Genomic DNA, 13,981 nt, shown 5'->3' with positions numbered 1-13,981 from the left:
TGTGTGTGTGTGTGTGTATATATCCCCTTAGACCAAGGACTGCACGTACTAATACACGTATTATGTTTAAATAAATACAAATAAAAACAGAACCCATTCGCCCTGAATAAGAGCTTTGTTTTCTTACTCCACCAGAGGGCGCTCAGTGTGTTTTTGGAGGTTAGTTGCGAATACACAGACAGCGCCCCCTTTCTTTCACAAGCAAAACAAGAAGCTTGTCTCGTACACGAACGTTTGGTTGTTCTGATGTTCAATAAAGTTGTTGAAAAACTAAATGAGGACCCCCCCCCCCCCCCCCGCCAACCCGTATATTTTGTCCGAACAACCGCATGTCTAAAACTCGGGCATTTAGCGACAGCAGTTAGATAGAAAGGGGAATAAATAACAACCAACCCAATAAAATACTAACTCGCACGACCAGACAAATAATAAACATGTAAATAAAGTTTTTATACAGGCTCTGCGTCGGGCGACCGAATGACTGTGTGGGGTCCTGACGCAACAATTTAAGCCCTGCGCATGTGTCGACGGGAGGTCAGAGAAAGACGGGAAAGACGATGTTAGCGAAACTGATCGGACCGAGATACGTGCAGCTTGCTAAGACCTGGTAAGAGAACCGAGCCGAGCTCCAACTGGCGAGTCCAGTTCGACGAGGGGGGTTTAGTCTGTAGTCCCGGAAAGCGGGAGTTCAGCGTTTGAGATTATGGTGATTTATAGACACGGCGTGTCGTGTCAATGTCGTTTGGTATCCAGAGCGGTGTGCTGTAAGAGACCCATAATGAATAAATCAGAACATGAAGCCGCCGCTTGAAGTCTCTGTGTGTGACTGTCTTTGGGGGAATAGCCGGTGCTGAAACTCCACCTCTGGTACAGTAACCGTACTCGCTTCACAGGGCAACGCCAGCAGTCCTTGTCTCGACCTTTCTTTCAACCCGCATCATTTACAGCCTTTGATTTTAAACCTGTGTCACAAAAGCAGCGTCGATGTTGCGTTTGATTTGTGTTTCCCGTGTATTATAACTCGGATTGTGCAAAGGGACTTGTGTTTACACGCACTGGGAGGTACCGAATCCCGAATCGCTGGCTCCGGGGCTGCCATGTTCCTGGGAGATCCTCGCGAGTTTAAAGCTCGATTAACCGCGCTGAGCCTTGAGCTCTGTAATCTTTGAGAATTATTGTATTTCTTGTTCTTATTGTATGACTTATATTGTAACACTTGAATGTATTTGTATTTGCTTGCAATTGTAAGTCGCCCTGGATAAGGGCGTCTGCTAAGAAATAAATAATAATAATAATAATAATAATAATCTCGGGGGGTGCAGTCCGCAGGCACCGGGGAACAGTGGATTTGAGCGAGGATTCCGCAAATGTGTTCAAACCACATTTAAAGTGAAATCTTTTGAAGTTTTATTTTTTGTATTTAGTAATCACCAATTATTTTTGGGGGGGTGATAATGCTGCAAACAATGAGTCTGTCTTTCATTTGCCAGTCTAGGGTTTAGCTGCATTTTCAGAGGAGGGTGGGGGGCATGGAAACCGACCCCTGCAGTTTTACTCCAAGTAACATCAAAGTTATAGAAACGCTATAAAACATTGTTTTGTTTGATAAAGAATTGAAATGCTAGTCAAGAAATTCTACTGTGATTTATGATTGTATTTAACTAGTGGCAGTGTGGGTGTATGAAGTGTGATGGCTCCCCCTCCATGAGGAGACTGACTCTCTCTCTCTCTCTCTCTCAGGCTCCCCACGCTGTCTGCCTGGGGTGCGGTGGGCGGGGTCACGCTGGTCTATGCCACTGACTGGCGGGTGATTCTCGACTACGTGCCCTACATCAACGGCAAGTTCAAGAAGGACGAGTAGCCATGGCGATGCTACAGCGGTGGGTGTGATGAAGCCTCAGACCTCACGCTGTCTCCTGTATAAAGCTGCTGTTGACGCTTCCAGCACCACACTCTGCTCGGGCGCTATGCAGAGAACATCTGCATGGCTTGAAACCAGCACAGACCCAGCTGCACCCAGTCCTGGGGTTCACAACTCCCCTCAATGAAGTATATTATTGAAATGATCAGGCGTTTGAGCAGGGTTAGAAACTCGCACTAGCCCTGCTGCTGCACCCAGTCCTGGGTTCACAACTCCCCTCAATGAAGTATATTATTGAAATGATCAGGCGTTTGAGCAGGGTTAGAAACTCGCACTAGCCCTGCTGCTGCACCCAGTCCTGGGGTTCAGAACTCCCCTCAATGAAGTATATTATTGGTATGATTAGGAGTTAGCTGCATGAATCACTCCTATCAGGTGTGGCCTGTCAGTGCTGTGATGAGACGTGAGATCAGGTCATTCAGAGCAGATTTACCAGGGGCCTGTTTGTTCAAACTCCTGCCACCCACCTGCTCTCTTCAATAATGTAACCAAACAAGTTCTGAAACCGAGGACTGCATGGAGCAGGGCTGGTGGAAGTTACAAGACCTGCCTCTGCACAGATCTACCGTCTGAATCGTTGCTGCTCAGGAACCAGCGAAAAGGCTGGGGGGGGGGCTTAGGTCGGCCAGGGTGTTCTCCGCTCACTGCGCACCAGCGCCCCCTGTGGTCTGGCCGGGCGCTTGTGGGCTTGCCTGTAAGCTGCCCAGAGCTGCGTTGTCCTCCGAAGCTGTAGCTCTGAGGTGGCTGCATGGTGAGTCTGCAGTGTGAAAAGAAGCGGTCTGCTGACGGCACACGTGTTCGTCTTTGCCGCTCCCGAGTCAGTGGGAGAAAATACCAAAATAATTGGTGACTACTAAATAAAAAAAAAAAATAAAAAAAATAATAGAAAGTTCTCTGTCTCTCTCCTGTGAGGTTCCCTGCTGCCCCTGACCCGCTCTGCTCTCTCCTACAGGTCAGTGCCGGAGGGGACCCCGCGCTGGAGTTCACTGACGTGCAGGACTGCAGAGCGATGAGGATTATTTTTGTTTTTGTTATTTATGTGATCAATAAAATAAAACTTTCATCTGCAGATGTTTTTTGCTTTGCTTTTCCTTGGTTATTCAGGTGATGTGTGTGTGCGTGCGTGCGTGCGTGTGCGTGCGTGCGTGCGTGCGTGTGTGTGTGGGCAGGAAGGCTTCCGTTTGTTTCTGTATTCCAGAGCAGTGTGACTTCTCTGTGTTTTATATGTAATATTAATATGTAGTTATGCTTCTTGTATATGAAGGTTGTAATGTGGAGTCTGTGAAATGGAAACGGCAATCTAAAGCAAATACCGGGTTGGAGCGTGTACCCCTCAAAGACAGTTGTGTAAAATCGATGGGTAAATTGGTCCTGATTTTAGTTGCTGGCGCAGTGGGTTGCTTTTTGTGTGGTAATGGGTTTATGGCACTTGGAGTCTTTATCAAAATATCACGACCTGACTGTCTTTGTCTCCACGTGTTGTAAATGTGTGTGCACCCCGCTTGGGAAGGGGGTCTGAAACCGCGATCTTACAGTGCAATCAGCCGTAACATTACCTAGCAGTGTGTGCTGTAGCCCTGCATGCGGAGGGGACTGAGGGACGCTGGATTGCATTACCCGAACTGGCGCAGCTGCAACGTTATCAAACGCCCTGCTAATAATCCGTATGAATGAAGCGTCTATACTGAACTCTTGAGAGGGCCGTTTTGTTGGAAAGTCCCAGTTTTTCCAGTTGTCTGTCTCTGTCATGTTTAAGTAAATCCCCGCATTACTGTTCGGTTTTGTGTGCCCGCCCGCTGGCCTCCAAGCCTCCCTCATTCAGGCGTCTGTCTTAATCTGGGACTATTTGTCATTGTGGCGCAGGGATTCCGGCTAATCAAGTTCTGCGTGATGATGCTCCATTCATGCATTGACCGGAGCGGGTGGGGGAGGGAGCGAGTGAAAGGGAGAGGGGTGAGGAGGCTTGAAACACACTCAGATCGGGGAAAGGGAGAAAGGATGCGAGATGGACACGAAACAGTAAGTCTAGCGGGGACTCGGTGAAAGGAGACACTTTATAATACACTGTCGAGGCGCTCTTCCCTGCAGTCACAGCCTGTATCAACAGCGCAGGTTTCTCACCAGCGTGCGTGAGCGTGGTTATAGTGGCGCTGGGAGAGGAGAGAGGGAGGAAAAGCAGGGGGGGTTCAAAAACGAAGCTGCAGTTTCATTGATGGAGATTTTAAAAGCAGACTGGCGGTGTGTTACAGTATTTACAGCGCTCTCCTGCTAGACTGCCGGCTGTTAGCAAGCGGATTGCATAGAGAGAGCAGAGCGATCAGTCTATTCACCGTGTGTATACACATACACAACACGCACCGTTTGACAGGAGACTCGGAATAGGAACAGCGTTGGTGCGCTGTGAATTGCGCTTCCCTTTGTTTTTTTTTGCTTCTCATTACCGGAGTGTAAATCTCCGACTAGATTTCGTTACTTTCTTTTTTTGTTTTGGGAAATCGTTACACTTTCTTTCCTGCGCTCGCTCGCTCGCTCGTTCTTTCTTTCCGCCGGTCTGTGCAGTTTCTGCACTGGGAGCCGAAGATGCAGCAGCGGGAGAAGTAAGTTGGTCTCGTTCGCATTGTGTTCGAAACTAAATGACGTGTGCTGTTGAAATGAAAAGGCTCGTGGAGGTGCTGAGCGGTGTGAGCCCCGGGTGGGAGTTTCAGCGCATAGCCGGTCCTTCTCAAAGCCACGCACTTTGGAGCGCTTTGTGTCAACAACCGCTGCGCTTTGTTTTTGTGCTTGCATGCTGGACTTCATTTTAATTTTATTTTTTTTATTGAAATCTTGTTTAAAAAAAAACAAACGACAAAGACACCGCATGCAGTATGCAGTGTGTGCGTTTTAGGCAATATTTTCTTATGTTCTTTATTTTATTTTATATATATATATATACATAAATGTGTAGTGTTTGTTTTTTCATCCGCGGATGATTGATTGATTCTTCTTGTTAAATGTTTTTTTTTTAAAATAATTCATATATATTAAAGTAGATCGCATTGATTACAATGGACCGTTTTTATTTAAAACATACATGGCTCTTCAAAACAAGAATGACGTTTCCTGTCTGTGCACTACGCTCACGAACCTCATGTGACTGTTGATGCCTCGAGTTAAACCCTTTACATTACAGTGCGCGTTACAGTCGAGTTCCTGGCGTTCGCACGTGCGGGTGGTTTCGTTTCGTGCAGTTATCACTGTATCCTGTTCTTGCTAATGTTGCACATAATGCATTCTGATATAACCCGGAGTGATGGGACTGTCACAAAGCGAAGCGAACCTCTGCAGATCTGCAGCAGTGTCACCTATACTGCAGCACCGCTTTAGTTTGTGTCATTAAAACCCGTTTACGTTAAGAGCAACACTTCTCTCTGTGTTACTTATTCAAATATATACTTTTTATTTATGTATGTATTTATAAAATGCATGAAATGTATTCTGTGCATGTTAAACCGGCGACGCTTCAGTTGCACACGGTCCCAATGCCTGCTGAGAGAGCCATCTGCTGACTTCGTGAAATAGCGTCGAGTGAATATCACTGTACCTGCGGAATACACATCTCAGCAGCTAGTGGACTGAGATTAAAAACGAGTCTTTCAACTGCTGTAGCTCATGAATTATATTTTTGAAGTAGGGTCTAAAGGAACCTCAGCGGGTTTATTTATCACTTTTTAAAATCTGTATTTAAGAAGGCTGTGACCCATAATCCCGTGCTGAACATAAGAGCCGTTTAAGTGTCCGCAGTGAGCAAAAATAAATAAATAAAAGAGTAACTGTGAAGGGAATGCATGTGTGCTGGCCTGTGTGTTCAGAGTGGGGGAGTGCGGGGTGTTTGACAGGAGCAGCCCGCGCCTTTCAAATCACAGGACGCGAAGGGTCCCAAATAACGTTCTTTTATATTACTATTAGTATTTCTTAAATGTGTATTTTCCTGGAGGTGCTGTTGTCTGTATACTCATCATATTAAAGTGACACACAGTGCTGTATACTCATCATATTAAAGTGACACACAGTCCTGTATACTCATCATATTAAAGTGACACACAGTGCTGTATACTCCTCATATTAAAGTGACACACAGTCCTGTATACTCCTCATATTAAAGTGACACACAGTCCTGTATACTCCTCATATTAAAGTGACACACAGTCCTGTATACTCATCATATTAAAGTGACACACAGTCCTGTATACTCCTCATATTAAAGTGACACACAGTGCTGTATACTCCTCATATTAAAGTGACACACAGTCCTGTATACTCCTCATATTAAAGTGACACACAGTGCTGTATACTCCTCATATTAAAGTGACACACAGTGCTGTATACTCCTCATATTAAAGTGACACACAGTGCTGTATACTCCTCATATTAAAGTGACACACAGTCCTGTATACTCCTCATATTAAAGTGACACACAGTGCTGTATACTCCTCATATTAAAGTGACACACAGTCCTGTATACTCCTCATATTAAAGTGACACACAGTGCTGTATACTCCTCATATTAAAGTGACACACAGTGCTGTATACTCCTCATATTAAAGTGACACACAGTCCTGTATACTCCTCATATTAAAGTGACACACAGTGCTGTATACTCCTCATATTAAAGTGACACACAGTCCTGTATATTCCTAGTCTAGTATTTTGTAAAGCGCTTTGTGATGGTGGTCCACTATGAAAGGCGCTATATAAAAATAAAGATTATAATTACACAAGAAGACGAAGTTCAAACAAACGATTATTGTTTGCGTTAATGTTCGGGTTACATATTGTGTATGTAAGAAGATATCTGGTTTACCTTAAAATGTTTGGAAACGCAAAAAAAAACAAAGAAGCGCTTTTAAAATGTAAACTAGGTATTATTATTATAGAGGGACTAGTTGTTCATAACCCTTGCGCGCCTCTCGCGTCGGAGAGGAGTGCTGCGGCTCCCCCAGTTGTTGCGAGTAAAACCGCGTCGCGGCGGCGGATGGATTTCGAAAGCGACAAAGCGGCGAGCCGGAGAGGGAGAGGAGGAGAGAGACACACAGCGAATCAATGAACAAAAAGATAGCATAAAGCCGCCTTTCGTTACCAAAAGAATCCTCTCCACGCAAGGATATAAACGGGAGAACATGGAGAGGAAAAGGTGGGAGTGCTCGGCTCTCCCCCAGGGCTGGAAAAGGGAAGAAGTGACCAGAAAGTCGGGTTTGTCAGCGGGCAAGAGCGATGTCTATTACTATAGGTACTGAGCGAGGAAGGGGGCATTGTGTAGATACCATCATGGAGGCGGGCGAGGGGGGTGGCGGTAGCAGCGCGACATCGGGGCCACTCGAAGCCGGGGTTAGCTTGCAAAGTTTGGGTCGGTAAGGGGGGTGGGCGATCCACCGCTGCACAGGCAGGCAGGCAGGCAGGCAGGCAGACAGACAGGGGTAGCTGAGTGAGCGACACGACAGGGTTCTCTATTGTCAGCAAACCGTCACAGGCAAAAGCGTGGGAGGAGGCGGGGTGAATGCTTCTATACCATTGCTACAGTCTGCAGTCTGTAGTTAGTATTATTGAAGGAAAGTGGCGGAGATGCGGAGTGCTCGACCGAACTAGTTGCCAGTCGTTCAGAGGTACTGTAGTAGTTATTAAAGTTTGCATGCGCATTGTATAGTGTAATATACCCATTAATAAAACACTTGGCCTTATTTATTAAATATAAATATTCGTGAATAGTAAGTGGGTGGTGCTCGTGATATGCATGCATGTGTTATGTGTACCTTTTTAAGAAGCAGTTTAGTGCACCCGAGGTCCGGGTGTTGTGTAGCTTGCTGCTTCTGTGCACAGTGGACTGGGGCATGGAGAGTGGAACCAGGCACAGCTAATAATAATGTCTACTTGCAATCTGTTCAATATTGCTCTTTTGCCTCTTTACTTATTGAAGTTGCAACGCATTTGCCAAGGTGTTGAACTCGCTACTCTTATGGATCCAGCTCAGTGACGATGTGTTGCTAATGTAGTTCAGGGATATTGAAGTTCATGATGCCTTTCTAGTGTTGGCTTCCACTCTACTAAGCTCTTGTCTCTCTAACAGTGTTCAGGGTGCCTGTCTGTGTCAGTACTCTGGAGCCCTATGCGTTTTGAAGGGACACTAATGCTTAATGACCATAGTCCTTTGCTGTTGAAGTTTTGTAGTGATAGCCCTCTGTTTTATTATTTATTTATTTAATATTTCAGTCAGACCCAACCCCCATATGCTGCCGTTTTCCCAACCCAGTCTGTCCCGCTCTCTTGTGTTTTCTGACCTGGTCTCTCGTCCTCTCTTGTGTTTTCTGACCTGGTCTCTCGTCCTCTCTTGTGTTTTCTGACCTGGTCTCTTGTTCTCTCTTGTGTTTTCTGACCTGCTCTCTCGTCTTCTCTTGTGTTTTCTGACCTGCTCTCTCGTCGTCTCTTGTGTTTTCTGACCTGGTCTCTCGTTCTCTCTTGTGTTTTCTGACCTGGTCTCTCGTCCCCTCTTGTGTTTTCTGACCTGGTCTCTCGTCGTCTCTTGTGTTTTCTGACCTGGTCTCTCGTTCTCTCTTGTGTTTTCTGACCTGGTCTCTCGTCCTCTCTTGTGTTTTCTGACCTGGTCTCTCGTCCTCTCTTGTGTTTTCTGACCTGGTCTCTCGTTCTCTCTTGTGTTTTCTGACCTGGTCTCTCGTCCCCTCTTGTGTTTTCTGACCTGGTCTCTTGTTCTCTCTTGTGTTTTCTGACCTGGTCTCTCGTCCTCTCTTGTTTCTGTAAGGGTTCCTCCCCAGTCCTGTAACGGTTCCCTGTGTTTCTCGCCCGCAGCCCCAGTGGAAAGAAGTTCCGGAGCAAGCCGCAGCTGGCCCGCTACCTTGGCAACTCCATGGACCTGAGCTCCTTCGACTTCCGCACCGGCAAGATGCTGATGAGCAAACTGAACAAGAACCGGCAGCGCCTGCGCTACGACGCCAACAACCAGGCTAAGGCAAGAGCAAGGGGGCAGGGGTCCAGGACTAGCCTTCTGTTCTGAGCACTGTAGCGCTGTAGCAGTATAGGATCTGTTAGTAATCTGTGGAGCCAAATGAAGTTTTTTCAGCCCCAGGATGATTGAGATTAACCTTTAGGTGCCTCGAGACCATCCAGGTGTGTGTATTTACTTGCATACAGACACCTAATTGTAATTATTACAAGCACCAAAAGTTATAACCTGACTTCCCTAGGAAAGTTCATCCATAACTTTACACACCCAGTCAGGAGATATACAGTAGTACTTCAGGAGTAAAATACCTTTGTGTTCTAGTGTTGTAGAAGAATGTCTTGACCAAATGTTTGTCTAATCTAAATGTTGATTTGTAAAAGCCCGTCTCTGTAGCCCTGTGGTTTGCTGTGGTTTGAAATATCTTGTTTTTTCGCTGCAGGGTAAACCCGATCTGAACACGTCCCTCCCAGTCAGACAGACGGCCTCCATCTTCAAACAGCCGGTTACCAAGGTGACGAACCATCCCAGCAACAAGGTGAAGACGGACCCACAGAAAGCCATCGACCAGCCCCGGCAGGTAAAGGGTCCGCTGTGGTTCTGACTCGAAACAGTCTTGGTACTGATGGCTCTTGGATACGAGTCCTGCTAGCTGGTTCAGCTCCAGTGATGGCTGCTTCTAATATAGTAGAACCCACTCTTACAAGTGTTCAAACGAAGCTCCCGTCTGCTGTAAGAGACGCGAAGGGGCAGAATACCCTGCATTCCTCATGTGTTTAACTGTGAGGTTCCACTGTGTTTTATAGCAATATCAAAGTGGGGCATTGCCATTCGACCTTTTTATAAAGTAGAATTATAGAAAAACAAAAAAAGGGTTTTAAAAGTTGCTGCATTGTATTTATCATGTTAATAACCCCCCTCCTCTTCCTGTGCAGCTGTTCTGGGAGAAGAAGCTGAATGGCCTCAACGCGTTCGACATTGCAGAGGAGCTGGTGAAGACCATGGAGCTGCCCAAGGGGCTGCAAGGTGAAAAGAACCACGAACCCCATGTCGTCTGCTACACGCGCACGCACGCACGCACACACACGGGCCAATCCAGCTCCAGTTGATCAAAATCTGGGGAGGTGTTTCCTCTGTGCTTGATTATACAGAAAAACTGAGGGAAAGGGGTTGTGCAGATACCCTTTGGTCCACTGGAGCTTGAGTGATCCGTAGCTGTTGTCATCGTTAACCAAAGTCCTGCTGCATGGTTATTGATTAACCCTTTGCGGTCCATTTATTAATCGCGCGTCAGGCACGCCAGGTCTAATTAATTTTCACACGCGCAGTTAATTTTATACGCGCTGTTTAAAAGTATTTTTTTTCACAGTCAAACGGGTTTAAATGGCCCTGCATATCAACAAAGCACACACTAGGCATCTCCAGCCCCTCCCCAGCCTTTTGTTTGCTATAGCGTTCAGCTGTGTAAGAAATAAATAATAATAATAATAATAGTCGTACATACCGATCGATCATCTCCAGATCACTCGTTTTATCACCAAACTCTTCAATAATGCGATCCAAGTCATTATTTTATTACTATAACATCTGAAAAAAGCTCTGCAAATGTCCATGATAGTCTCAGTGCGCTGACGCACTTAGCCAGCTTGTTTATTATGGACGCCCATTATCTGATACCTGATACCATGTATGACTATTCATGAAATACGCCTTTTTTTTTTTTCCGACTTGTCTCGGCTCCTGTCGCTACCACTCGGCAATTGAATGGTTTTCTCGGCTTTTTCCGGAGAAAAAACGACTAAACACCCGTTTATTGCGTTGCTATAATGATGTCGGACCCAGTCCGACAAAGGACCTGTGAGGAATAATTGCAATGTCGGACCCAGTCCGACAATGGACCGCAAAGGGTTAACTGATTAATTGATTGGTACAAACATTCCAAGTTGTAGTATAAGAAAGGGGAGTGGCTGCAGCTCCGAGCTGGTGTCAGTGACGTGGTGCTGTTGTGTCTGCCCCCCCCCCCCCCCTGCAGGTGTGGGCCCAGGCTGCACCGATGAGACCCTCCTCTCTGCCATCGCCAGTGCGCTCCACACCAGCACCGCGCCCATCACGGGACAGCTCTCTGCCGCTGTGGAGAAGAACCCCGGCGTGTGGCTCAACACGACCCAGCCGCTCTGCAAGGCCTTCATGGTGACCGACGAGGACATCCGGTAGGGAAACACACGCTGCCCTGGTGCAGCTTGCATAGTGTATGCCTGTTTGCAGCAGCCAGTGCATTCTCAAATGGCTTTAGTATTAATGCATTCAATGTTTTTTTTCCCCCTCTGCCTGAGTAATGAATAGGTATTGTAAGTATTTTTAGTTTGAGAACTGTTCTGCACACACAGTAATTTTCGCAATGGTGCGTGTTCATCTTGCGCAGGAAACAGGAAGAGCTGGTGTACAACGTGCGGAAGAAGCTGGAGGAAGCACTAATGGCGGACATGCTGGCTCATGTGGAAGAGGCATCATGTGATGGGGACGCTGTGAAGGAAGAAGGGGACGAGACAGAGGATATGGAGGATGTATAGCAAAGGTGAGGAGCTGAACACGGGGACAGAGGCACTGGAGGTCTTGTGGTAAAAGTTGAGGGCAGGCAGTGTGGCTCAGAGAATATAGATTAACCCTTTGCGGTCCATTTATTAAATGCGCGTCAGGCACGCCAGGTCTAATTTATTTTCACATGCGCAGTTGATTTTAGACGCGCTGTTTAAAAGTGTTTTTTTTCACAGTCAAACGGGTTTAAATGGCCCTGCATATCAACAAAGCACTCACTAGGCATCTCCAGCCCCGCCCCACCCATTCGTTCGCTATAGCTTTCACCTACGTAAGAAATAAATAATAATAATAATAATAATAATAATAGTCTTACATACCGATCAATCATCTCCTGATCACTCATTTTATCACCAAACTCCTCAATAATGCGATCCAAGTCATTATTTTATTACTATAACATCTCAAAAAAGCTCTGCAAATGTCCGTGTTCTCTGTGCGCTGATTCACAGGCAGCCAGCTTGTTTACTTACGAACGCCCCGTTATCTGATACCAGGGCCATGTATGACTAATCATGAGAGACGCCTTTTTTTTTTTTTTTTTTTTTTCGACTTCTCTCGGCTCCTGTCGTTCCCACTCGGCCATTGAATGGTTTTCTCGACTTTTTCCGGAGAAAAAACGACTAAAACCCGTTTTTTGCGTTTCTATAATGATGTCGGACAGGGTCCGACAATGGACCTGATAGGAATAATTGTAATGTCGGACCAGGTCCGACAATGGACCGCAAAGGGTTAAAGATGGGGAGGCAGTGATGGTGCTTGAAGTTGAGAAGCAGTGTGACTTAGCACACCCTAAAATCTTGTCCCTTTCCTTTCCTCCAAGGGCTGGATCCCACCTCAGAAGTCGCACAATAACAGAAAAACGACCCGGACATCACCCCTCTATCCTGCCCCACCTGGTCCACTGCACATAGTCGCCCTTTTGGAGGGACCTTTGGGAATCCTGAGCTCCAGGCAAAGCTCGCCGTGACGACAAAACACAAGACTCTCTTCGAATTTGAATTATTATTGTTATGAATAATATCTTTTTATGTTTTTTAAAGAAAGTTAAAATGCAACACCCACACAGATCAGCAGGTTTCTGGACTTGCCGCTGGTATTGATTTTACTGTAGTGTTTCCTGTTGTGTTTTTTACATGCTTGCTTTTTATTGCTTTCACTAGAAAGTGTGAGGAATGACGCACAATGATCATTAAGATGATTTGTTTTACCTGTGATGTTAAGACACACCCCCAGCTCCTTGTTTTAATTGCGTATTGGCATCCTTGAAATGAATTTGAATGAGGTGCCTGGAAGATTGCCCTGCCGTGTCACTCCCCAAGCAAGCGCCTTACTTGAACCCAGAATGTGGGTTTTATTATTTTATAATTTAATTTTTTAAATACACAGAAAAATAACTTACAAGTTGCTGTGTTCTACCAGCGTTATTATATGAGCTGCTCCACACCCCTGTCCGCTCTGCTGATCGGCAGAGAGCTGACTGAGCCAGGGTGGGGAAAGTAGGCTTAAAAATAAAGACTCTTTCTGACCCATTGACTTGCTTGGTTGAGACCATTCTGGCTTCTACTGTGAGCTCTGTGAGACACACTGGGTCAGATTAACTTTGCTCCAGTGTTGGAAAACTTAAATAACTCCATGCTGGTCATTTTAATATATATATATATATATTTTTTTTTTCTTTGGTGCTTTCTTTTAACTGCACTGGTGTAAAGGCTCGGTCAGTCTGGCCCCATTGTCTCTTCTGTAAAAGTTACTTTATATTTCAAAGCAGATGTGCACTGTTTTTGTACGAGAAAAATATCTAAATTGTGGGCTTAATGAGAAGCACAGTGTTGACTGGGGAAGGCTGCTTTTGGTTTGCAGCGACACCTGGCATGGCTCAGCCTGCTGTGTGTCTGGACAGTGTGACACCGCCCGGCTCCAGAGGGCTCTGCTCCTGTTGGCACTGGCAGCGGGGATGGCACAGGTGCTGTAGCTGTGCCAGTCACTGCCCCATCCTGCTTACGAACTCTGTGCCCTGTTCCCCCTCCCTTCCCTTCCTCATTCATGCCCAAACAACTAAGCTAGGAACCATTCCACCTCAGCAACCTGCTATTGCTGAATTTTGTAGTTAAAATATGGATATAAACTTTGATAACAACTTGTCTTTGTCTGACTCCTTTGTTTAAATACAGCAGAAGCCCAGTCATCTGAACAGCTTGGGGGATGTAGAAATAGTTTGTATGAATGAACATTCGGATGAACGCAAGTTTACTAAGAAACATCAATACATGTGCATATATAGTACTCTAAAGGTTTATTTAAACATAGCATTCTTCTCATAGCCCCAAACACGGTGTTTCCTTAGTGTTACACTGAAGCATTTTGTGACGAAACGGTTCTAACTCTGCTGTATCCGTGCTGAGTTTTTTTCCCTGCTAAGTAAATCTTGTCTTTTTAAAATCTGTGCAGCCACCCATCACTAGCTTTAACCC

At 45.8% G+C, this 13,981-nt stretch overlaps 2 protein-coding genes across 5 annotated transcripts; both read left to right on the top strand.

Moving 5' to 3' along the window:
* The first annotated feature begins 459 nt into the window (after positions 1-459).
* On the top strand, positions 460-2,990 carry LOC117401518 (cytochrome b-c1 complex subunit 10). The gene is made up of 3 exons (XM_059014303.1): positions 460-607; positions 1,741-1,880; positions 2,874-2,990. Exons 1-2 carry the CDS (start codon positions 558-560, stop codon positions 1,859-1,861), a joined length of 171 nt encoding a protein of 56 aa, XP_058870286.1. The 5' UTR covers positions 460-557; the 3' UTR covers positions 1,862-1,880; positions 2,874-2,990.
* An 840-nt stretch (positions 2,991-3,830) lies between these two features.
* On the top strand, positions 3,831-13,649 carry LOC117401253 (methyl-CpG-binding domain protein 3). Of its 4 annotated transcripts, none has more exons than XM_034912124.2 (7): positions 3,831-3,940; positions 8,762-8,921; positions 9,355-9,492; positions 9,848-9,938; positions 10,945-11,122; positions 11,335-11,487; positions 12,331-13,649. In XM_034912124.2, exons 1-6 carry the CDS (start codon positions 3,927-3,929, stop codon positions 11,480-11,482), a joined length of 729 nt encoding a protein of 242 aa, XP_034768015.1. In that variant the 5' UTR covers positions 3,831-3,926; the 3' UTR covers positions 11,483-11,487; positions 12,331-13,649. The 4 variants fall into 4 exon arrangements, with proteins under 4 accessions (XP_034768015.1, XP_034768013.1, XP_034768014.1 ...); XM_034912122.2 differs by lacking the exon at positions 3,831-3,940 and adding an exon at positions 4,423-4,518; XM_034912123.2 differs by lacking the exon at positions 3,831-3,940 and adding an exon at positions 6,933-7,094.
* Positions 13,650-13,981: the final 332 nt, after the last annotated feature.

This window comes from Acipenser ruthenus, chromosome 47 (genome assembly GCF_902713425.1).
Source record: "Acipenser ruthenus chromosome 47, fAciRut3.2 maternal haplotype, whole genome shotgun sequence".
In the NCBI taxonomy this organism is placed as follows: Eukaryota; Metazoa; Chordata; class Actinopteri; order Acipenseriformes; family Acipenseridae; genus Acipenser; species Acipenser ruthenus.
Note: the sequence above shows the minus strand (reverse complement) of the source record. Positions and strands in the feature narration are given on the sequence as shown.

Excerpts from the sequence above, each read along its gene's own strand:
- LOC117401253 (XM_034912120.2), top strand. The coding sequence starts at position 7,081 with ATGGAGAGGAAAAGGTGGGAGTGCTCGGCTCTCCCCCAGGGCTGGAAA. Across the intron at positions 8,922-9,354 it reads ACGCCAACAACCAGGCTAAG|GGTAAACCCGATCTGAACAC; the intron begins GCAAGAGCAAGG and ends TTTTCGCTGCAG. Across the intron at positions 9,493-9,847 it reads CCATCGACCAGCCCCGGCAG|CTGTTCTGGGAGAAGAAGCT; the intron begins GTAAAGGGTCCG and ends CTTCCTGTGCAG.
- LOC117401518 (XM_059014303.1), top strand. The coding sequence starts at position 558 with ATGTTAGCGAAACTGATCGGACCGAGATACGTGCAGCTTGCTAAGACC. Across the intron at positions 608-1,740 it reads GTGCAGCTTGCTAAGACCTG|GCTCCCCACGCTGTCTGCCT; the intron begins GTAAGAGAACCG and ends TCTCTCTCTCAG.